Source organism: Phocoena sinus, chromosome 1 (genome assembly GCF_008692025.1).
Source record: "Phocoena sinus isolate mPhoSin1 chromosome 1, mPhoSin1.pri, whole genome shotgun sequence".
In the NCBI taxonomy this organism is placed as follows: Eukaryota; Metazoa; Chordata; class Mammalia; order Artiodactyla; family Phocoenidae; genus Phocoena; species Phocoena sinus.
Genome location: NC_045763.1, coordinates 132,424,335 through 132,450,298, shown reverse-complemented (window position 1 = coordinate 132,450,298; position 25,964 = coordinate 132,424,335). Strand labels below are relative to the sequence as shown.

At 36.7% G+C, this 25,964-nt stretch overlaps 1 protein-coding gene across 8 annotated transcripts in view; it reads left to right on the top strand.

The window, feature by feature from the left end:
* Positions 1-25,964, top strand: part of COP1 (COP1 E3 ubiquitin ligase) — a 285,059-nt gene that overhangs the window by 102,753 nt on the left and 156,342 nt on the right. For all 8 annotated transcript variants that reach the window (XR_004348688.1, XM_032624416.1, XM_032624434.1 and 5 more), the window contains one exon: positions 23,947-24,061. Coding sequence is in view for 7 of the 8 variants with exons in the window: in XM_032624416.1 (XP_032480307.1) it covers positions 23,947-24,061 (115 nt within the window). In the remaining variant the exon portion in view is untranslated. The remainder of the gene's footprint in view (positions 1-23,946; positions 24,062-25,964) is intronic.

Sequence of the window (25,964 nt, the reverse complement as noted above, 5' to 3'; positions counted from 1 at the left end):
AAGGTATAATCCCACAAAATAGTCGTTTGTGTGACATAATCTGAAGCATTGGTATTTATATAAAGCAAAACCTATTAGAAATTTTCAAAAATTGATTAAAAGTTAAACATGGTAAGAGATTTTAAGGTATAGTTGTCATTCAGTATCCATGGGGGATTGGTTCCAGGAACCCCTGCAGGTACCAAAATCCAAGGTTGCTTAAATCCTTGGATAAATTGGTGTATATTTGCATATAACCGGGGTATCACATCCTCCTATATACTTTGTCATCTCTGGATTACTTGTAATAACTAATAGAATGTAAATGCTATATAAAAAGTTTTAAATACAATGTGAATAGTGTGTAAATAGTTGCCAGTGCAGCTGCAAATTCGTTTTGCTTTTTGGAACTTCCTGGAATTTCTTCTTCTTTTTTGGGGGGAGGGTGGTGTGTGGATTTTTTTTTTTTTTTTTTTTTTTTTTGCGGTACGCGGGCCTCTCACTGTTGTGGCCTCTCCCGTTGTGGAGCACAGGCTCTGGACGCGCAGGCTCAGCAGCCATGGCTCAGGGGCCCAGCTGCTCCGCGGCACGTGGGATCTTCCCAGACCGGGGCACGAACCCGCGTCCCCTGCATCGGCAGGCGGACTCTCAACCACTGCGCCACCAGGGAAGCCCTGTGTGTGGATTTTTTTGGTCTGCATTTGATTGAAGTTTTAGATGCAGAACCTGCGGATATGGAGGGCCTACTGTATAATTCAAGAAGTAATTAAAGTAGAAACAAAAGTATTTAGGTAACATTTATTTTGCATTTACTATTCATGGACATTGCTCAATGTACTTTACATGTATTAACTACTTTAATTCTTAGAATTTCCCTATGAGATAAGTACTATTACTATTATTTTCTATTTTATTGAGGAGGAAACTAGGGCAAAGAAAAGTTGAGGAGGTTGCCCAAGGTAATATAGCAGAGATTTTAACTCAGGCATTATGGCTTCAGGGCAGGTGCTTTTAAATATTAATTTATTCAACCAAAAGTTTTTTTGAGTACCTCCTATTTACCAGACACTATTATAGGCTCTGGTTATTGAACAAAAACAAAACAGACCAAAATTCATGCTGTAGCCAAACTTTCAGTCTAGTTGGAGTGATACTAATAGTAATAAGAATAGATTACCTTTGAACAAAGAGGAGGTGAGGGAGCAAGCTATGTGGATATCTCCGGGAAGATCTAGGCTGAGTGAAAATAAGTACATGAGCCTTAAGGTACGAGAATGCCAGACACAGTCCAGAAGTCCAGTATGACTGGAGAGGAATGAGGAAGGAGGAGAAAAATAGAAATGAGGTAAGAACCATGACAGAGGCCACTTTGGTGCACGATTTTCTTATGTCATTTTAAAGACATGGGATTTTTTCTTTGTTTGAGATGAGTCAAACTTGGTTTAATAGGTACTTGTCTCACTTTATACTTTGCTTCAAGGGATATACATTATTTATAGTAATCTTAGAGCATTTAGAAAACTGGATTGATTCTAAAACAGAATAAATTGTACCATCTACATTCTCTGAATCAGAACATCAAATAAATAACTACTTAGACAATCTGGAAGAGAGAAAACTAAATACTTCTCTTAATACCTTTGTGTCAAAGAGTATACAGACGTTGCTACAAACAATTCAGAAAATAATGCTAGTGAAAATATTATGTATCAAAATTTTTGAAATTTTGGTCAGAACTTTCCTAAAAATTGTATCATTAAATGAATTCATTTTTAGATGCGAATAAAAATAAATGAACTAGGCATTGAACTCAAGACACTGGGAAGAACTTAAGACGGCAAATGTGGAGAGAAATAAAAAAGATCCTGTATGTTATAATATATAATTGAAATTGGCTATTATAATATTGAGTAGATTAAAATAACTTAGTGCTGATGCATACTAGTAAAAATAGCAGTCTTAATAAAATGTATAAATTTCAAGGAAAATAAAAAATATTAAAATAGGTTAAAGCAATTGTTAAACATTTTGAATAGACCAATAACCATAACTTAATGTGATTCCAATTAAAAATCCTCAATATTTTTTAAAGGTCAGTAGAGAGTGTGACCAATTGACTTTAATGGTTATTTATAGAATGAATGCTGCGGAGGTATAATAATTACAAGGGCATTAAGTTATTATAATGTATTCTAAGACTGCTGTAACAAAACGGGCACAATAAAAAATGTAAAATCTAACAGAAAGGTAATGAAGAGTTTACCCTATGGTGAACGTGGATATGCAGATCAGTGGTGAAAGGGAAGATTTTTTTCTTGAATTTAGTTAATTTTTTTATAGAGCAGGTTCTCACTAGTTATCCATTTTATCCATTATACATCTTAGTGTATATATGTCAATTGCAATCTCCCACTTCATCCCACCACCACCACCACCCCCGCCCCCGCCACTTTCCCACCTTGGTATCCATACGTTTGTTCTCCTCATCTCTGTATCTTTTTCTGCCCTGCAAACCAGTTCATCTGTACCATTTTTCTAGTTTCCACATATATGCATTAATATATGATTTTTTTTTCTCCTTCTGACTTACTTCATTCTGTATGACAGTCTCTAGATCCATCCACATCTCAACACATGACCCAATTTCGTTCCTTTTTATGGCTGAGTAATATTCCATTGTATATATGTACTACATCTTCTTTATCCATTTGTCTGTCGGGCATTTAGGTGGCTTCCATGTCCTGGCTGTTGTAAATAGTGCTGCAATGAACATTTGGGTGCATGTGTCTTTTTGAATTATGGTTTTCTCTGAGTATATGCCTAGTAGTGGGATTGCTGGATCATATGGTTATTCTGTTTTTAGTTTTTTAAGGAACCTCCATACTGTTCTCCAGAGTGGCTGTATCAGTTTACATTCCCACCTTGCAACAGTGCAAGAGGGTTCCCTTTTCTCCACACCCTCTCCAGCATTTGTTGTTTGTACATTTTCTGATGATGCTCATTCTAACTGGTGGGAGGTGATACCTCATTGTAGTTTTGATTTGCATTTCTCTAACAATTAGTGATGTTGAGCAGCTTTTCATGTGCTTCTTGGCCATCTGTATGTCTTCTTTGGGGAAATGTCTATTTAGGTCTTCTGCCCATTTTTGGATTGGGTTGTTTGTTTTTTTAATATTCAGCTGCATGAGCTGTTTATATATTTTGGAGATTAATCCTTTGTTGATTCATTTGCAAATATTTTCTCCCATTCTGAGGGTTGTCTTCGCATCTTGTTTATACTTTGCTTTGCAAAAGCTTTTAAGTTTCGTTAGGTCCCATTTGTTTAATTTTGTTTTTATTTCCATTACTCTAGGAGATGGATCAAAAAAGATCTTTCTGTGATTTATGTCGGAGTGTTCTTCCTATGTTTTCCTCTAAGAGTTTTATAGTGTCTGGTCTTAAATTTAGGTCTCTAATCCATTTTGAGTTTATTTTTGTGCATGGTGTTAGGGAGTGTTCTAATTTCATTCTATTCCATGTAGCTGTCCAGTTTTCCCAGCACCATTTATTGAAGAGACTGTCTTTTCTCCATTGTATATCCTTGCCTCCTTTGTCATGGATTAGGTGACCATAGGTGCATGGGTTTATCTCTGGGCTTTCTATCCTGTTCCATTGATCTATATTTCTGAGTTTGTGCCAATACCATATTGTCTTGATCCTTGTAGCTTTGTAGTATAGTCTGAAGTCAGCAAGTCTGATTCATCTAGCTCCGTTTTTTTCCCTCAAGACCGCTTTGGCTATTCGGGGTCTTTTGTGTCTCCTTACAAATTTTAAGATTTTTTGTTCTAGTTCTGTAAAAAATGCCATTGGTAATTTGATAGGGATTGCATTGAATCTGTAGATTAGGTAGTATAGTCATTTTCACAATATTGATTCTTCCAATCCAAGAACATGGTATATCTCTCCATCTGTTTGTATCATCTTTAATTTCTTTCATCACTGTCTTATAGTTTTCTGCATACAGGTCTTTTGTCTCCCTAGGTAGATTTATTCCTAGGTATTTTATTCTTTTTGTTCCAGTGGTAAATGGGAGTGTTTCCTTAATTTCTATTTCTGATCTTTCATCATTAGTGTATAGGAATTCAAGAGATTTCTGTGCATTAATTTTGTATCCTGCAACTTTACCAAATTCATTGATTAGCTCTAGTAGTTTTCTGGTGGCATCTTTAGGATTCTCTATGTATAGTATCATGTCATCTGCAAACAGTGCCAGGTTTACATCTCCTTTTCCGATTTGTATTCCTTTTATTTCTTTTTCTTCTCTAAGTGCCATGGCTAGGACTTCCAAAACTATGTTGAATAACAGTGGTGAGAGTGGACATCCTTGTCTTCTTCCTGATCTTAAAGGAAATGCTTTCGGTTTTTCACCATTGAGAATGATGTTTGCTGTGGGTTTTTCATATATGGCCTTTATTTTGTTGAGGTAGGTTCCCTCTGTGCCCACTTTCTGAAGAGTTTTGTTCATAAATGGGTGTTGAATTTTGTCAAAAGCTTTTTCTGCATCTATTGAGATGATCATACGGTTTTTATTCCTTAATTGCTAATGTGGTGTATCACATTGATCGATTTGCATATATTGAAGAATCCTTGCATCCCTGGGAGAAATCACACTTGATCATGGTGTATGATCCTTTTAATGTGTTGTTGGATTCTGTTTGCTTGTATTTTGTTGAGGATTTTTGCATCTACATTCATGAGTGATATTAGTGTGTAATTTTCTTTTTTTGTAGTATCTTTGATTTTGAAATCAGGGTGATGGTGGCCTCATTGAATGAGTTTGGGAGTGTTCCTTCCTCTGCAGTTTTTTAGAAGAGTTTGAGAAGGATGGGTGTTAGCTCTTCTCTAAATGCTTGATAGATTTCACCTGTGAAGCCATCTGGTCCTGGACTTTTGTTTGTTGGAAGATATTTAATCACAGTTTCAATTTGATTACTTGTGATTGGTCTGTTCATATTTTCTGTTTCTTCCTGGTTCAGTCTTGGAAGGTTATACCTTTCTAAGAATTTGTCCATTTCTTCCAGGTTGTGAATTTTATTGTCATAGAGTTGCTTGTAGTAGTCTCTTAGGATGCTTTGTATTTCTGCAGTGTCTGTTGTAACTTCTCCTTTTTTATTTCTAATTTTATTGATTTGAGTCCTCCCCCTCTTTTGCTTGATGAATCTGGCTAATGGTTTATCAGTTTTATTAATCTTCTCAAAGAATCAGCTTTTAGTTTTATTGATGTTTGCTATTGTTTTCTTTTTTTCTCTTTCATTTATTTCTGCTCTGATCTTTATGATTTCTTTCCTTCTACTAATGTTGTGTGGTGTTTGTTCTTTCTCTCGTTCCTTTATGTGTAAGGTTAGATTGTTTATTTGAGACTTCTTGTTTCTTGAGGTAGGCTTGTATTGCTATAAACTTCCATCTTAGAACTGCTTTTGCTGCATCCCATAGGTTTTGGATTGGCCTGTTTCATTGTCATTTGTCTCTAGGTATTTTCTGATTTCCTATTTGATTTCTTCAGTGATCTCTTGGTTATTTAGTAAAGTATTGTTTAGCCTCCATGTGTTTTTATTTTTATGTTTTTCTCCCTGTAATTGATTTCTAGTTTCACATTTTTGTGGTCAGGAAGGATGCTTCGTATTATTTCAGTTTTCTTATATTTACTGAGGCTTCATTTGATGTGATCTGTCCTGGAGAATGTCCCATGCGCACTTAAGAAGAATGTGTAATCTGCTGTTTTTGGATGGAATGTCCTATAAATATCAGTTAAATCTATCTGGTCTGTTGTGTCATTTAAAGCTTGTGTTTCCTTATTAATTTTCTGTTTGGATGATCTGTCGTTTGGCGTGAGGTGTTAAAGTCCCCCACTATTATTGTGTTACTGTCTGTTTACTCTTCTGGAGCTCTTAGCAGTTGCCTTATGTATTGAGGTGCTCCTATGTTGGGTGCATATATATTTATAATTGTTTTATCTTCTGTTTGGATCGATCCCTTGATCATTATGTAGTGTCCTTCCTTGTCTCTTGTAACGTTCTTTATTTTAAAGTCTATTTTATCTGATATGAGTATTGCTACCTCAGCTTTCTTTTGATTTCCATTCACATGGAATATCTTTTTCCATCCCCTCACTTTCAGCCTGTATGTGTCCCTAGGTCTGAAGTGAGTTTCTTGTAGACAGCATATATATGGGTCTTGTTTTTGTATCCATTCAGCAGTCCTGTGTCTTTTGGTTGGAACATTTAATCCATTCACATTTAAGGTAATTATTGATATGTATGTTCCTATTACCATTTTCTTAACTGTTTTGTGTTTTGTTTTTGTAGGTCCTTTTCTTCTCTTGTGTTTCCCACTTAGAGAAGTTCCTTTAGCATTTGTTGTAGAGCTGATTTGGTGGTGGTGAATTCTCTTAGCTTTTGCTTATATATAAAGCTTTTGATTTGTCTGTGGAATCTGAATGAGATCCTTGCTGGGTAGAGTAATCTTGGTTGTATGTTCTTCCCTTTCATCTCTTTAAATATGTCATGCCATTCCCTTCTGGCTTGTAGAGTTTCTGCTGAGAAATCAGCTGTTAACCTTATTGGAGTTCCCTTGTATGTTGTTTGTCGGTTTTCCCTTGCTGCTGTCAGTAATTTTTCTTTGTCTTCATTTTTTGTCAATTTGATTACTATGTGTCTTGGTGTGTTTCTCTGTGGGTTTATCCTGTATGGGACTCTCTGCACTTCCTGGACTTGGGTGGCTATTTCCTTTCCCATGTTAGGGAAGTTTTCGACTATGATCTCTTCAAATATTTTCTTGGGTTCTTTCTCTCTCTCTTCTTTTGGGGCCCCTACAATGCAAATGTTGTTGTATTTAATGTTCTCCCAGAGGTCTCTTCAGCTGTCTTCATTTCTTTTCATTCTTTTTTCTTTATTCTGTTCCATGGCAGTGAGTTCCACCATTCTGTCTTCCAGGTCACTTATCCATTTTTCTACCTCAGTTATTGTGCTATTGATTCCTTCTGTTGTAGTTTTCATTTCATTTATTGTTCATGTTTGTTTGTTTGTTCTTTAAGTCTTCTAGGTCTTTGTTAACCATTTCTTTCATCTTCTCAATCTTTGCCTTCATTCTTTTTCCGAGGTCCTGGATCATCTTCAGTATCATTATTCTGAATTATTTTTCTGGAAGGTTGCCTATCTCCACTTCATTTAGTTGTTTTTCTGGGGTTTTATCTTCTTCCTTCATCTGGTACATAGCCCTCTGACTTTTCATCTCATCTATCTTTCTCTGAATGTGTTTTTAGTTCCATAGACTGCAGGATTGTAGTTCTTCTTGGTTCTGCTGTCTGCCCTTTGGTGGATGAAGCTATCTAAGATGCTTGAGCAAGTTTCCTGATGGGAGGGACTGGTGGTGGGTAGAGCTGGGTGTTGCTCTGGTGGGCAGAGCTCAGTGAAAATTTAATCCACTTGTCTGCTGATGAGTCGGACTGGGTTCCCTCCCTGTTGGTTGTTTGGCCTGAGGGGACCCAACACTGGAGCCTACCCACGCTCTTTAGTGGGGCTAATTGTGTCTCTGGGAGAGCTCACGCCAAGGAGTACTTCCCAGCACTTCTGCTGCCAGTGTCCTTGTCCTCATGGTGAGACACATCCACCCCCCGCCTCTGCAGGAGACCCTCCAACACCAGCAGGTAGGTCTATTCAGTCTCGTATGCAGTCATTGCTCCTTCCCCCTGGGTCCTGATGTGCACACTACTTTGTGTGTGCCCTCCAAGAGTGGAGTCTCTGTTTGCCCCAGTCCTGTCGAAGTCCTGCAAACAAATCCCGCTAGCCTTCAAAGTCTGATTCTCTAGGAATTCCTCCTCCCGTTTCTGGGCCTCCAGGTTGGGAAGCCTGACATGGGGCTCAGAACCTTCACTCCAGTGGGTGGACTTCTGTGGTATAAGTGTTCTCCAGTTTGTGAGTCACCCACCCAGCAATTATGGGGTTTGATTTTATTGTGATTGCACCTCCTCCTAGCATCTCATTGTGGCTTCTCCTTTGTCTTTGGATGTTGGTTATGTTTTTTGCTGAGTTCCAGTGTCTTCTTGTTGATGATTGTTCAACAGTTAGTTGTGATTCCAGTGCTCTCGCAGGAGGGAGTCAAAAGCGAAGATTAAGTAAATTATGCAGTGTTAGCCAGGAAGCATTTGAAGGAAATTTAGCTTTCTGTTTTATCTGTTACTGTAAGAGTCCAGATCAGCTAAATAATGATTTAAATAATAATAGAACTATAGAAAAAAGAGGGCTGTATATAAGAAAGCACCATAAACAAGCTTTTAAACCCAAACTGGGAAAGGTTTTGTCAGTTGCTTCACATTGCTTCAAAATGAAAAAAGTTTCTTAAACCAATTTCATTCTTTTGATGAAAGCTCCAAAAATTTTTTTTTAAAAAAGATGAAGAACATGGGGGGAAAAGGCAAATTCAGATGGTTGGCTCACATATGAAATAATACTCAACTTCCTAAATAATAAAAGCACAATATGAAGTAGTGTAAGGTACCAAAGAAGTCACCTAATAGTGGCTAAAGATGTTTCAAAATGGGAAATCTTCTTGCTTGCTGTGTGCATGTACATGTAGTGTTGAGGATGGGATGGGGTACTGAGAGAGGGGGAAAAGGGGAGGGGGGAGAGAGTTGTCTTACAGGAAGACTATTTGGCGATATATACATATGAGAAATGCTAAAAATGTGTGATTTGGTAGTGATAAACATAGGAATTTTTTTATAAGAAATGATTCAAAGTACTATGTAAAGATTATATACCAGTATTATTTATAAAAGCAAAAATTCTAGAAAAATAAATATGCCCAATCATAGTAGAATAGCTATAGAAACTATGGTACAGCTATCGGGTATATTATTTTACTACTCTTAAAAATAATGTTTATAGTTGTAATTGAACTGAAAAAAATGTTAACAATATAATGTAGGTGAAGCCGGAAACAATTTTTTTATACCACTGAAGTTTTATAATTGCCTGTTCATTTTGCTTTAGAATTTTTATATAAGCTTAGTACAGTTAGTAAAATCAGGAAATTTAATGTTAATGCAGTATTATTATTTGAGATAATGTAGTTAAATTTTAGCAGTTTTGCCCCTAATATTCTTTTATAGCAAAAGAAAAAAATTTTCCTTCTCCAATATGAATCCGGAATCACTGGTTACCTTTAGTTGTCATGTTTCTTCAATCTCCTCTAAATTGTTATAGTTCCTTAGTTGTGCGTGATGTTGACGTTTTTGAATATTATAAGTTATTAATTTTGTAGAACGTTCCTTAATATGAGTTTGTGTGGTATTTCCTTATAACTAGATACAGATTATCCATTTTTATCAGGAATACTACAGAACCGATGTGGTATCCTTTGTTAGTTTGTCATATCTTGAGCCATATGATATGAGTTTGCTCAGTACTGGTGATGTTAACTCTGACCACTTGATTAAGGTAGTGCCTGCCAGATTTGTCCTCTGTAAATTTACCATTTTCTCCCATTTGAGCATCTATTAATAAATATTACTTGAAATAATTATTAATGTGTTTTGCCCAAATAATAATTTTTAATTCGTTTTTTCTTCCACATTTATTTTTTTAACTTTTTTATTGAAGTATAGTTAGTTTACAGTGTTGTGTTAGTTTCAAGTATACAGCAAAGTGAGTCACATATATATGTGTACTTTTTCAGATTCTTTTCCATTATAGGTTATTATGAGATATTGAGTATAGTTCTCTGTGCTATACAGTAGATCCTTGTCATTTACCTATTTTATATAGAGTAGTGTGTATATGTTAATCCCAAACTCCTAATTTATCCACCCCCACTCTTGTGCTATCCCCTTTGGTAACCATAAGTTTGCTTTCTATGTCTGTGAGTCTATTTCTGTTTCGTAAATAAGTTCATTTGTATCATTTTTTTAGATGCCACATTTAAGTGATATCATACAGTATAATCTTCCTCTGTCTAACTTGACTTAATGTGATAAGCCCATCCATGTTGCTGCAAATGGCATTATTTCATTTTTTTAAATAGCTGAGTAATACTTCCACATTTATTCGTTAGCATTTCTACTGAAAGGGAGGATCTTTCCCTCCCTCCCTCTTTGTTTGTTTATATGGTTATGGAATCATGGAATTTTAATTTTTTCTGTTAATCATTTTGAAACTGAAATTGTTCCCTGTTTGTCTAGTTGGAACTCCTTCAAGCTGATTTTCATGTTCTTATCATTCTTTAAGTGACTTATTACATTCTTAGACAACAAGATATACCAGCATCATCTTGTACTTACCTTGCCCCAGTCCTGGAATCAACCATGTATCCAAGAAGCCCTGTTTTCTTTTTTTTCTTTTTTTTTTTTTTTTGCGCTACGCGGGCCTCTCACTGTTGTGGCCTCTCCCATTGCGGAGCACAGGCTCCGGATGCACAGGCTCAGCGGCCATGGCTCACGGGCCTAGGTGCTCCGCGGTATGTAGGATCTTCCCGGACCGGGGCACGAACCCGTGTCCCCTGCATCGGCAGGCAGACTCTCAACCACTGCGCCACCAGGGAAGCGCAAGATCTGGGTTTTAAGTGTGCTCATTGCACTTAGAGCATCATTGCTTGTAGATCTTCTCAGTGGAAATATGTATATCTGTATATATAACATATTATAATATGTATCCATTAATTATATATTGTTCACCTTAAGTGTTTGATGAAAGGACTCACAGGAATCAAGCAGTTTATACTTTTGGAACATCATTATAGGCAATGGATATAGTACAGCCAAGCAGAAGAAGGGTACTCATTGAAAGGGATATGAAGACTTCAGGCACAGTCTTCTTTGTCCTTCTACCACCGAGTCACAGAGGAATTGCTTTGTTTCTACGTTCAGAACAACTGCTAGCTTGCATCTCAAGCACCTTAGTAATGGGAAATTCAAATTTGGCTTGAGGTCGGATCTCTTATTTTAAGCTAGTCACATGGGCAGTGCATTCTAGTTATGTGACCAGCCATTAAGTTACAGGCTCCACTGAAATCAGGTGAATCATAAATTCACTTATTATTACTAAACAATGCTGACAGACTGATACAGTCTGCTCCCAAACAACTCACAGGCCCATGGTTATGGAATATCATTTATCTTTATTTAGTACATTTTGTGGGCTTCCCTGGTGGCGCAGTGGTTAAGAATCCGCCTGCCAACGCAGGGGACACGGGTTCGAGCCCTGGTCTGGGAAGATCCCACATGCCACGGAGCAACTAAGCCGATGCGCCACAACTACTGAGCCTGTGTTCCAGAGCCCACGAGCCACAACTACTGAGCCTGCGTGCTGCAACTACTGAAGACCATGCTCCTAGGACCCGTGCTCTGCAACAAGAGAAGCCACCGCAATGAGAAGTCTGTGAGCCGCAACGAAGAGTAGCCCCCACTCGCCGCAACTAGAGAAAGCCTGCATGTAGCAATGGAAGACCCAATGCAGCCAAAAATAAATAAATTTAAAAAAAAAAAAGAATTGTTAAAAAAACCCACAACGTTTTGTAATGTAGGTAAGAGTCAACTGTTCTGGAGATAACCATGTGGGCAATACAGACTAGCTGAGATTAATCTATGCTATTCAGTTTATGAACATAATATTTATGTAATCATATATGTAAATAACATGTCTGTTTCTGCATCTGTCATAAAAGCTATGAGTTCATACTGATGAGCTCTCATTGCAGTTCACTATCACAGGGTTCGTTGTAGCTTTATATTGTACCCTTTCTATATCTCTAATTCTCTTTTCTGACAGAAACCTAGCTCTCATTATCAAAATAAATTTTACTTATTGTCATAGTCTTAGAAAAAAAAATATATATATAAACTAGTATGGAAATTACTAAGAAAACAAATCTACTAACTAGTGATACTTAAATTTCTTTTTGTCTTTAGTCTGAGAGAATATAGTGTGAAAATATAGTGTGTTCAAAGTTTACTGGGTTTTGATTGTTAATTTTCATCAGTATAAACTGTGATATTTCTTTGAAATACAGTTAAATTCATTTGCTTCTGTTTGTGTTCCACCACCCCCCATTTTTATGACATACAGACTTTTTTGAATATATGAAATATTAACCTGATTCTAAAAGTCAGAGCTATACAAAAAGTCATAATAAATACCACCCGTCCAGCCCTTCTACCAATTCCCATATCCTTTATCTTTTCCCACTACATTGTTTCTTACCCCCTGTTGGTAACCAGTTTTATTAGTCAGGTTTTCATGATGCATATTCATATTCTCTTTATTTCTTTTTTCTTACACAAAGGGTAGCTTTCCTAGTGATTCTCTTCTGCACTTTGCTTTTTTATTTTAACAATTTATCATGAAAACAAATCCACAGAAGTTCATAGAACTCTTCCTCATTGTTTTTATAGCTGCATAGGATTATTTAATCAATTTGTTACATAAAGACAGGTAGTTTACATTATCTTGTAAATACAAGTAGTGCTGCAGTGATTAACTTGTGCATATGTATTTTCATATTGTTGGACAATGTATCTTCAGTGTAAATTCCTAGACATGGGGTTTCTGGGTCAAAGATGTAGATGGATGAATGGATGGATGATGGGTGGACGGACGGATGGATGGAGAGAAAGAGATTGATATTGCCAAATCATCCTCTTCCCCCAAAGAATTGTACCAATTTGCATTTTCCCCAGCAATATATGAATGTGCCTGTTTTCCTAGAGTCTTTCTCAGAGCCTCTCTAAAAGAATGAGTTTTACTTTAAAATTTTTGCCAATCTTTCAGGTGAGAAATATATCTCAGAATAGTTTTATGTTTCTGTAATTATGAATGAAGTTGAACAAACATCATATGATTACTGGTATATTAATATACTTATTAGTGGATTATGTATTCATATTTCTGGCCTTTTTTTTTTTTTTTTTTGCGGTACGCGGGCCTCTAACTGTTGTGGCCTCTCCCGTTGCGGAGCACAGGCTCCGGACGCGCAGGCTCAGCGGCCGTGGTGGCTCACGGGCCTAGCCGCTCTGCGGCATGTGGGATCTTCCCGAACCGGGGCACGAACCTGTGTCTCCTGCATCGGCAGGCGGACTCTTCAACCACTGCACCACCAGGGAAGCCCTGGCCTATTTTTTCTATAAGGTTTTTGATCTGTTTTGTTCAATTTTTAAGATTTGACGGTATATTAAGAATATTAGCCCTTTATCTGTGATAAATGTTGCCTATATTTTCTTCTGTTTTTCTTTGAAACTGTTCAAAATTTTTAAATTATTATTTAAAGTTACCAATCTTTTGTTACCTCTGGGTTTTGAGTCATAGTTCAAAATGCCTACCTGTAACTAAAATACAGAGAAATTTACCCATGTTTTCTTAAAATACTTGTCTCATTTCATTTTTTACATTTAGATTCCTGTTCTGTTTGGAGTTTATTGTTGTGTATGTTTTGAGGTGTGGATCTAATTTTATCTTTATCCAAATGTCTAGTCAGTTGTCCCAGCCCACTTTTTAAAAATCTATCTTTGATCGAGAGTTGTGATATGCAGCCTTTCTCATATCAAAAATTCTGTGTGTAAAATGGATTTATTTCTGGTCTTTCTCTTCTATCTGCTGATGTGTTTCTCTTTTCGCTATCACCTCTTTATGGTATGTTTTAATGTCTGATAGAACTAATTCCTCCAACCCCCCAGCACTTCTTTTTCAGTGTTTTACAGAGTATTCTTTCCTGTTTGTTTTTTCACATGAACTTTATTATTTTTTAAAATTTATTTATTTTTGGCTGTGTTGTGTCTTCATTGTTGTACATGGGCTTTCTCTGGTTGCAGCGAGTGGGGGCTACTCTTCATTGTGGTGCGTGGGCTTCTCATCATGGTGGCTTCTCTTGTTGCGGAGCACGGGCTCTAGGCACTCAGGCTTCAGTAGTTGTGGCTTGCAGGCTAAGTAGTTGTGGCTCGTGGGCTCTAGAGTGCAGGCTCAGTAATTGTGGTGCACGGGCTTAGTTGCTCCGCAGCATGTGAGATCTTCCCGGACCAGAGCTCGAACCCGTGTCCCCTTCATTGGCAGGCGGATTCTTAACCACTGCGCCACCAGAGAAGCCCTCACATCAACTTTAGTATCAGTTTCTCTAGCTGCATAAAAAAGCTTCTTGGTATCTTTATTAGAACTGCCTTTAACTTATAAATTACCTTACGAGGAATTGATTATGATATTAAGTTGAGTCTAGGTTTTATTTATTTCTTCATAAGTTTATTCCTAAGTTTCTTTAGAGTTGTAAAATTAAATTTTAAAATTTTGAGATAATTGTAGATTCATATGCAGTTGTAAAAATTAATACAGAGAGAGCCCATGAAAATTCCCTGGTGGTCCAGTGGTTAGGACTCCATGCTTCCACTACCGGCAGCCTGGGTTCAATCCATCCCTGGTTGGGGAACTAAGATTGCACAAACTGCGTCGTACGGCCAAAACAAAACAAAAAGCATTAAAAAAGACAACAAACCAGAGAGAGCCCCTGTACCATTTACCCAGTTACCATAATGGTAACACACGAACAATATTGAGCTTTCCAGTCCATGAATATGGTATATCTTTCCATCTATTTGGTCCTTTAAAAATTTCTCCTGGCAGTGTTTGTGTTTGTAATATAGAGGTCTTCCATGCTTTCATTAAATTTCTAATTCTTTTTGATGCTATTATTGATACAATTATTTTAAAATTTTTATTTTCTACTTTGTTGTGAATATATAAACATAGAATTGATTTTTGTACGTTAGCCATTTCTTATTAGCTTGCTAAGTTTATTAATTTTCTTTCTAAATTTATTAATTCTAGTAGTTTTGTAGATTCTCAGGAATTTCTGTGTAAAATCATATGATCAGCAAGAAGATATTTTTACCTTTTCTAATCTTTGTGTGTTCTTTTCTGTTTCCCCTCACCTCTTCCCCCTTCTCCTCTCCTTCTTCCCTCCCCTCCTCTCCTCTCGCCACATCTCCCTTCTCTTCTTTTTCCTCTTTTTTCCTCCCCTTTCCCCCTTATACTTCAACTTATATGTTAGCTCTACATTTTGGTAGATGCCTTTTATCAAGTTGAGGAAGTTTCCTTCTGTTCCTAATTTGTTGAGAAATTTTAACATGTATAGGTGCTGAATTTTGTCAGATGCTTTTTATGCATCTCTTGAAACTTTTTTTTAAATTAAATTTTATTTATTTATACAGCAGGTTCTTATTAGTCATCCATTTTATACACATCAGTGTATACATGTCAATCACAATCTCCCAATTCATCACAACCTCCGCCGCTTTCCCCCTTGGTGTCCATATGTTTTTTCTCTACATCTGTATCTCAATTTATGCCCTGCAAACCAGGCAGAAATTTTTATATGGATATCTCCTTTATTCTGCCCACTTGATGAATTGCGTTGATTGATTTTCTAATATGAAAACAACCCTGCATTCTTGGACTGAACTCCATTTAGTCATGATGAGTTATTCTTTTTACATGTTGTTGAAATTGATTTGCTGTTATTTTGTTGTGGGTGCTTGTTTTCATGAAGGCCCTTATTCCCCTTCTTCTTTCCTTCCCCTTCCCCAGTGTCCTCGTTGGGTTTGGATATTACAGCTATGCTGGTCTCAGAAGACAAATTGGGAAGTGTTTTCTGAAAGAGTTTGTGTACAATTGATGTTATGTCTTCCTTGAATATTTGGTAGAATTTTCATGTAAAAGTATCTGGGCCCTCTCTTCTGATGTGTATGCTGGTTTTCAGTGTATTTATTCTGTCTTATTCTTGAACCCCATAAATTAGATATTATAATTAATGTATGTAAACAATATTTAAAATCACTTACTTGGTTACTAGTTTCCTTGCTTCTCTTTCATTTTGTGTCTCAGACATTCTGTTTGTGTTGTTGAACTTTTCAATTACATGGTTTCCGAAATTTTTTAAGAAGTAGCTTATTGGTGATAATCCTTGTTTTCATTTACATGAAAAAATATTTTGCTCGTGTTGTTGCAGGACAGTTTTGTTGGAATCTGAATTTTAGGTTGGGGTTATTTTATTTCAACCTTTAAGGATAACCAAAGTTTACTTTGTTCTAACTTCTCTTATTGCTTTTGAGAAGTATTTTGCTTGTTTAATTGTTCCTGTTAGGTGAATTAACTTTTCTGTTTGTCTCATTTTAAAACCTTTCTGTTTTGTAAAAAAACATAGTTTTGCTTTAGTGTGTCTAATTGCAGATTTCTTTTTTTTTTAATTAACTTACTTTTATTTATTTTTGGCTGCGTTGGATCTTTGTTGCTGAGTGCAGGCTTTCTCTAGTTGGCGGCGAGCAGGTGCTACTCTTTGTTGCAGTGCGCAGGCTTCTCATCGTGGTGGCTTCTCGTTGTGGAGCACGGGCTCTAGGCATGCGAGCTTCAGTAGATGTGGCACGTGGGCTCAGTTGTTATGGCTTGTGGGCTCTAGATCGCAGGCTCAGTAGTTGTGGCACAGGGGCTTAGTTGCTCTCTGGAATGTAGGATCTTCCCGGACCAGGGCTCGAACCCGGGTCCTCTGCATTGGCAGACACATTCTTCACCACTGTACCACCAGAGACGCCTTGTGGATTTGTTTTTAATTATCCTTCTTGGTAGGAATAATTTCTATGTCTGTATTCATGTATGTTTTCAGTTCTGGAAAATTGTCAGCACCAACTCTTCAGATATGTCTTCTTCAGTCTGTAACTCTTTTCTGGGTCTCTGGGGGCCCATATTTTAAACCTTATTCTTCTTCTTTTTTTTTTTTTTTTTTTTTGTGGTACGTGGGCCTCTCACTGTTGTGGCCTCTCCTGTTGCGGAGCACAGGCTCCGGACGCGCAAGCCCAGCGGCCGTGGCTCACAGGCCCAGCCGCTCCGTGGCATGTGGGATCCTCCCGGACCGGGGCACGAACCCGTGTCCCCTGCATCGGCAGGCAGACTCCCAACCACTGCGCCACCAGGGAAGCCCTTCTTTTTTTCTTTGGATTTAATTTAATTTATTTTTTTATACAGCAGGTTCTCATTAGTTATCCATTTTATACATATTAGTGTATATATGTCAATCCCAATCCCCCAGTTCATCACCCCCCGACTGCCACACCCCCGCCACTTTCCCACTTGGTATCCATACGTTTGTTCTCCTCATCTGTGTCTCAATTTCTGCCCTGCAAACCGGTCCATCCGTACCACTTTTTAGGTTCCACATATATGTGTTAGTATACGATATTTGTTTTTCTCTTTCTGACTTACTTCACTCCGTATGACAGTCTCTGGATCCATCCATGTCTCTATAAATGACCCAATTTCGTTCCTTTTTATGGCTGAGTAATATCCCATTGTATATAGGTACCACATCTTCTTTATCCATTCGTCTGTCGATAGGCATTTAGGTTGCTTCCATGACCTAGCTGTTGTAAATAGTGCTGCAATGAACACTGGGGTGCATGAGTCTTTTTGAATTATGGTTTTCTCTGAGTATATGCCTAGTAGTGGGATTGCTGGATCATATGGTTATTCTATTTTTAGTTTTTTAAGGAACCTCCATACTGTTCTCCAGAGTGGCTGTATCAGTTTACATTCCCACCTTGCAACAGTGCAAGAGGGTTCCCTTTTCTCCACACCCTCTCCAGCATTTGTTGTTTGTACATTTTCTGATGATGCCCATTCTAACTGGTGTGAGGTGATACCTCACTGTAGTTTTGATTTGCATTTCTCTAACAATTAGTGATGTTGAGCAGCTTTTCATGTGCTTCTTGGCCATCTGTATGTCTTCCTTGGAGAAATGTCTATTTAGGTCTTCTGCCCATTTTTGGATTGGGTTGTTTGTTTTTTTAATATTCAGCTGCATGAGCTGTTTATATATTTTGGAGATTAATCCTTTGTCCATTAATTCGTTTGCAAATATTTTCTCCCATTCTGAGGGTTGTCTTCTCATCTTGTTTATAGTTTCCTTTGCTATGCAAAAGCTTTTAAGTTTCATTATGTCCCATTTGTTTAATTCATTTTTATTTCCATTACTCTCGGAGGTGGATCAAAAAAGATCGTGCTGTGATTTATGACAGTGTTCTTCCTATGTTTTCCTCTAAGAGTTTGATAGTGTCTGGTCTTACATTTAGGTCTCTAATCCATTTTGACTTTATTTTTGTGTATGGTGTTAGGGAGTGTTCTAATTTCATTCTATTCCATGTAGCTGTCCAGTTTTCCCAGCACCACTTATTGAAGAGACTGTCTTTTCTCCATTGTATATCCTTGCCTCCTTTGTCATAGATTAGTTGTCCATAGGTGTGTGGGTTGATCTCTGGGCTTTCTATCCTGTTCCATTGATCTATATTTCTGCGTTTGTGCCAGTATCCTATTGTCTTGATTACTGTAGCTTTGTAGTAGAGTCTGAAGTCAGTGGGTCTGATTCCTCCAGCTCCGTTTTTTTCCCTCAGGACCGCTTTGGCTATTTGGGGTCTTTTGTGTCTTCATACAAATTTTAAGATTTTTTGTTCTAGTTCTGTAAAAAATGCCATTGGTAATTTGATAGGGATTGCATTGAATCTGTAGATTGCTTTAGGTAATATAGTCACTTTCACAATATTGATTCTTCCAATCCAAGAACATGGTATATCTCTCCATGTGTTTGTGTCATGTTTAATTTCTTTCATCAGTGTCTTATAGTTTTCTGCGTACAGATCTTTTATCTCCCTAGGTAGGTTTATCCCTAGGTATTTTATTCTTTTTGTTGCAATGGTAAATGGAAGTGTTTCCTTAATTTCTCTTTCAGATTTTTCATCATTAGTGTATAGGAATGCAAGAGATTTCTGTGCATTAATTTTGTATCCTGCAACTTTACCAAATTCATTGATTAGCTCTAGTAGTTTTCTGGTGGCATCTTTAGGATTCTCTATGTATAGTATCATGTTATTTGCGAACAGTGACAGTTTTACCTTTTCTTTTCCAATTTGTATTCCTTTTATTTGTTTCTTCTCTGATTGCTGTGGATAGGTCTTCCAAAACTATGTTGAATAATAGTGGTGAGAGTGGACATCCTTGTCTTGTTCCTGATCTTACAGGAAATGCTTTCAGTTTTTCACCCTTGAGAATGATGTTTGCTGTGGGTTTATTTTATATGGCCTTTATTATGTTCAGGTAGGTTCCCTCTTTTCCCACTTTCTGGAGAGTTTTTATCATAAATGGGTGTTGAATTTTGTCAAAAGCTTTTTCTGCATCTATTGAGATGATCATGTGGTTTTTCTTCTTCAATTTGTTAATATGGTTTATCACATTGATTGATTTGCGTATATTGAAGAATCCTTGCATCCTTGGGATAAATCCCACTTGATTATGGCGTATGAGCCTTTTAATGTGTTGTTGTATTCTCTTTGCTAGTATTTGTTGAGGATTTTTGCATCTATATTCATCAGTGATATGGGTCTGTAATTTTCTTTTTTTGTAGTATCTTTGTCTGATTTTGGTATCAGAGTGATGGTGGCCTCATAGAATGAGTTTGGGAGTGTTCCTTCCTCTGTATTTTTTTGGAAGAGTTTGAGAAGGATGGGTGTTAGCTCTTCTCTAAATATTTGATGGAATTCCCCTGTGAAGCCATCTGGTTCTCGACTTTTGTTTCTTGGAAGATATTTAACCTCAGTGTCAATTTGATTACTTGTGATTGGTCTGTTCATATTTTCTGTTTCTTCCTGGTTCAGTCTTAGAAGGTTATACCTTTCTAAGAAATTGTCCATTTCTTCCAGGTTGTCCATTTTATGGGCATAGAGTTGCCTGTAATAGTCTCTTAGGATGCTTTGCATTTCTGCAGTGTCTGCTGTAACTTCTCCTTTTTTCATTTTTAATTTTATGGATTTGAGTCCTCTCCCTCTTTCTTGAAGAGTCTGGCTAATGGTTTATCAATTTTGTTTATCTTCTCAAAGAACCAGCTTTTAGTTTTATTGATCTTTGCTCTTGTTTTCCTTGTTTCTATTTCCTTTATTTCTGCTCTGATCTTTATGATTTCTTTCCTTCTGCCAACCTTGGGTTTTGATTGTTCTTCTTTCTCTAGTTCCTTCAGGTGTAAGGTTAGTTTATTTGTGATTTTTCTTGTTTCTTGAGGTCGGCTTGTATTGCTATAAACTTCTCTCTTAGAACTGCTTTTGCTGCATCCCATAGGTTTTGGATTGTCGTGTTTTCATTGTCATTTGTCTCTAGGTGTTTTTTGATTTCCTCTTTGATTTCTTCAGTGATCTCTTGGTTATTTAGTAACATATTGTTGAGCCTCTATGTGTTTGTGTTTTTTACGCTGTAATTGATTTCTAATCTCATAGCATTGTGGTCAGAAAAGATACTTGATATGATTTCAATTTTCTCAAATTTACTGAAGCTTGATTTGTGACCCAAGATGTGTTCTATCCTGGTGAATGTTCTGTGTACACTTTAGAAGAAAGTGTAATCTGCTGTTTTTGGATGGAAAGAAATCAATTAAATATCTATATTATTAAATATTAAATACCAATTAAATCTGTCTGGTCTGTTGTGTCATTTAAAGCTTGTGTTTTGTTATTAATTTTCTGTTTGGATGATCTGTCATTTGGTGTAAGTGAGGTGTTAAAGTCCCCCACTCTTATTATTATTTTTTTTTTACATCTTTATTAGAGTATAATTGTTTTACAATGGTGTGTTAATTTCTGCTTTATAACAAATTTAATCAGTTATACGTATATTCCCATATCTCTTCCCTCTTGCGTCTCCCTGCCTCCCACCCTCCCTATCCCACCCCTCCAGGCGGTCACAAAGCACGGAGCTGATCTCCCTGTGCTATGCGGCTGCTTCCCACTAGCTATCTACCTTACGTTTGTTAGTGTATATATGTGCATGCCTCTCTCTTGCTTTGTCACAGCTTACCCTTCCCCCTCCCCATATCCTCAAGTCCATTCTCTAGTAGGTCTGTTTTTTATTCCTGTCTTACCCCTAGGTTCTTCATGACATTTTTTTTTCTTAATCCCATATATATGTGTTAGCATACGGTATTTGTCTTTCTCTTTCTGACTTACTTCACTCTGTATGACAGACTCTAGGTCTATCCACCCCATTACAAATAGCTCAATTTTGTTTCTTTTTATGGCTGAGTAATATTCCATTGTATATGTGTGCCACATCTTCTTTATCCATTCATCCAATGATGGACACTTAGGTTGTTTCCATCTCCGGGCTATTGTAAATAGAGCTGCAATGAACATTTTGGTATGTGACTCCTTTTTAATTATGGTTTTCTCAGGGTATATGCCCAGTAGTGGGATTGTTGGGTCATATGGTAGTTCTATTTGTAGTTTTTTAAGGAACCTCCATACTGTTCTCCATAGTGGCTGTATCAATTCACATTCCCACCAGCAGTGCAAGAGTGTTCCCTTTTCTCCAAACCCTCTCCGGCATTTAGTTTTTCTAGATTTTTTGGTGATAGCCATTCTCACTGGTGTGAGATAATATGTGTTTGTCGATTTCCTCTTTTATAGCTGTTGGCAGTTGCTTTTTGTATGGAGGTGCTCCTATGTTGGGTGCATATATATTTAGAATTGTTATATCTTCTTCTTGGATTGATCCCTTGATCATTATGTAGTGTCCTTCCTTGTCTCTTGTAACGTTCTTTATTTTAAAGTCTATTTTATCTGATATGAGTCTTGCTACTCCAGCTTTCTTTTGATTTCCATTTGCATGGAATATCTTTTTCCATCCCCTTACTTTCAGTCTGTATGTGTCCCTAGGTCTGAAGTGGGTCTCTTGTAGACAGCATACATATGGGTCTTGTTTTTGTATCCATTCAGCAAGCCTGTGTCTTTCCATTGGAGCATTTAATCCATTCACGTTTAAGGTAATTATTGATATGTATGTTCCTATTACCATTTTCTTAATTGTTTTGTGTTTTGTTTTTGTAGGTCCTTTTCTTCTCTTGTGTTTCCCACCTAGAGAAGTTCCTTTAACGTTTGTTGTAGAGCTGGTTTGGTGGTGGTGAATTCTCTTAGCTTATGCTTATCTGTAAAGCTTTTGATTTCTCCATCAAATCTGAATGAGATCCTTGCTGGGTAGAGTAATCTTGGTTGTAGCTTCTTCCCTTTCATCACTTTAAGTATATCATGCCACTTCCTTCTGGCTTGTAGAGTTTCTGCTGGCAAATCAGCTGTTTACCTTACGGGAGTTCCCTTGTATGTTATTTGTTGTTTTTCCATTGCTGCTTTCAGTAATTTTTCTTTGTCTTCATTTTTTTCCAGTTTGATACTGTGTGTCTTGGTGTGTTTCCCCTTGGGTTTATCCTGCCTGGGATGCTCTGTGCTTCGTGGACTTGGGTGTTTATTTCGTTTCCCATGTTAGGGAAGTTTTTGACTCTAATCTCTTCAAATATTTTCTCGGGTTCTTTCTCTCTCTCTTCTCCTTCTGGGACCCCTATAATGCGAATGTCTTTGCGTTTAATGTTGTCCCAGATGTCTGTTAGGTTGTCTTCATTTCTTTTCATTCATTTTTTAAATTCTGTTCCACAACAGTGAATTCCACCATTCTGTCTTCCAGTTCACTTATCCGTTCTTCTGCCTCAGTTATTCTGCTATTGATTTCTTGTAGTGTATTTTTCATTTCAGTTATTGTATTGTTCATTTCTGTTTGTTTGTTCTTTAATTCTTCTAGGTTTTTGTTAAACATTTCTTACATCTTCTCGATCATTGTCTCCATTCTTTTTCCAAGGTCCTGGATCACCTTCACTATTTTTATTCTGACATCTTTTTCTGGAATAAACCTTATTATCCTGTCTCCTATGTCTCTTGTCTTACAAATTTTTCTTTCTTCTTGACTTTATTCCTGCATTTTGAATAATTTTTGCAGATTTATCTTCCACTTTGGAAATTCTCTTTTTATTCTCCAAATCTAATACTTGTTCTTTTGTAGGTATTTGTCCTCAAATCAGATTGTCCCCTTGTTTCCCCTTTTCTACACTCTTATATTTTGTTTACTGTTACCTCTCTGAGTTCAGCTTCCTGTTTGGTTGTTTATCTTTTGGAAAATAGTCCTTTTTTTCTTTTGATCCAAGCACAACTTTAAAATATATCTTAGTTACCATTTACTTTTAGCAGGAGTTCACTTTAGATAAGTGTTTTTTGTTCATTGTAGTAACTTAATATTTCTTACTTAATACATTTGCAGTTCTGGTATTCTTATTGGTGAACTTGTGTCATCTCAGGATCTCATTATGTGTCTTATCTCTTTATCTGTTAATGTGCCACAAGCATAATAGTAACCATTTGTGGAAGGGTTTTCATACCCTTTTAATTAACATGGTATTGGTAGTATTATATATTTAGGATTATAAACTTTTTTTTTTATAAACTTTTTAAATAAGATTTATATGCCAGTATATTTCAGATTTGTTGTTGTTCTCTAAGTGTATATATATATATGTGTGTGTGTGTGTGTGTGTGTGTGTGTGTGTATGTGATTTAGTTATTTGGGTCTTCTAATGTATATGTCAAACTATACATATTAACTACCCCTTAACCTAATAATCAGTGTTAATTTAAATACCTATTCTGTACAGCCAAGCAGTCTTCCTGTTATTCACAAGGTATAGGTTGCAATATAGGGATGATGAAGCAGTAATTAGTTTTCTTTTGGTAATTGTTTTCTAACAATTGATGCATATTAAAGTAAAATTCTCAAAATTCTACTTTTTAGAATAGCCCTTATAATAGATTCTATCTTCATTTAATTTGGAGACTTGAAAGAAGCTTCTCATTTTATTCTCATAAAATTGACCTATTTTCCCTTTAAAATAAGAATTCGAAATATGGTCTAAGAACTATGGGATTTTGCTATTTGTAAGTATTTTAATGTGAACTTTTGAAATTAAATATTCAAGCATTTGGATATTCTGTGCAGAGAAATAGTATGATTTGTTCTGAGTTACAAGTGTCTTTTCTTGTTATCACCTTAGACAAAGAAACAGCCCTGGTATAACAGCACATTAGCATCAAGACGAAAACGACTCACTGCTCATTTTGAAGACTTAGAGCAATGTTACTTTTCTACAAGGATGTCTCGTATCTCAGGTACATTCAGGACTTCTTAAAATATCTCAGATTCATGTTTCATATCCAAATCTAGCTTCTTATGCTGGATTTATGGAAAGCAAAAGTGTCTGTTTTCAACATAGTCTAGCACTGTATTGTGGAGGTTCTTAGACATCTTGGAGAACATTGCTTTTCCATATCTATGTTTGTTCTCTTTCTTCATTTGGGAATTTTTTATCTGTATATAGTGAGCTGTATAAAGTTAAAAACAAATCAGCCATGAATATGTAGCTAGCAAAAATAAGTTCCATTCAGTTGCCTTCTATTCTTCAACATTTATTAAGTTCTAAGCACTATCCTCTGTGCTAAGAATAAAAAGATGAAAGTACTTGTTTTTGTCGTCAAGGAGTATTATGAATTTAGTGGGGGGAAGCAACAGGTAAATAATTCTACGTGTCGGGCTTCCCTGGTGGCGCGGTGGTTGAGAGTCTGCCTGCTGATGCAGGGGACACGGGTTCGTGCCCCGGTCCGGGAGGATCCCACATGCTGCGAAGTGGCTGGGCCCGTGAGCCATGGCCGCTGAGCCTGCGCGTCCGGAGCCTGTGCTCCGCAACGGGAGAGGCCTCAGCAGTGAGAGGCCCGTGTACCGCAAAAAAAAAAAAAAATAATAATAATTCTATGTGATATTTTATGTTATATACATACGCAAAGGGCATTAAGGGAATAGAGAAGAATAACCACTAATATAACTGGGAGTGAAAAAGCCGTGCCATGTTGAAAATGGAGAAATGTGAGAAAATGATTCCTGTAGGGCTTTCAGAGATGTTGTATTTAGTCAAGGCTAGTATTAATTAACTAAAAAAGGTAATTAGAAACATATTCAAAGTAGAGGAAATAACTTATGCAAAGATTTGTACACAATAGTATAGAATATTTTTATTGCTATAGAAAAGTAACCGAGTTCTGTTCCCTTTTTGTTAGTTCTCTGATCTTTAGCCTTTCTTGGTGTCTTTGCTCACCAGTGCAGTAGGGACATTTATACCGACCCAGCAGGGTATTTTTTTTTTTAAGGTTTATAGATGATGCATGTAAAATACAATGCTTGGTATAAGTTAGATTCTCAATTAATTGATGTCATTTGTAATACACCTGCTCAAAATGAGGACCACCAAGGAAAAAAATGTCTGTTATTTTATTAATTGTTAAAAATTTTTCCTTGGTTTTCTCTTGAATAGGCATGTTTGTATTATAATCCACACATTATAGAGAGAGAATCTTTGGAGAAATTTGCCTCAGGACTGGAGGTGGCAGAAAAATGTATATAGGTTCACATAGCATTTTTCCTCTGAAGACTAGAAGAAAGCCAAACTTTGTTTATAAGTGTGTTTGAAATTAATAGTCAACAGTTTTCATACAGATGCAAAGCTCTCATTGTATTGTCTTGAGAATTGAGCCCTTTATTAAACTTCTGTAATAGTCTATAAGCTATAGTAGGAAGCTGTTACATTGAAAGTAGTCTTAGACCTACATTCTACTGACTGGCAGAGGGTTCATGTTAACCCTTTCAGATGTTATTTGTTGGTATGATGTTGAAATACAACCACAGGCAAATGGCAGACATTAAAAAAAGAGGGAGAGCAAGATGGGAAAGAGAGATTGGAGTAGGCTATTGATTAATAATTTGTAAATAACTATAGCATAAGCATGCTGTGGGATAGTAAAGGTAATCACAAACCAATTTAATTTATTTTGGAGATATAGCTTTATAGGGAGGTAGACTAGTAAGTTAAAACCAGGAGGAAGATTAGATTTTTATTTTTGTAGACATGGCTGTATTGTACTTAACACATGTTGTCTTTAGTTTTTAGGAATCTCAAATTTAACTTAACAAATTTGCAGTGTCTACACTGATCATATTGCTGAATATGGAGTCCCTCCTAGT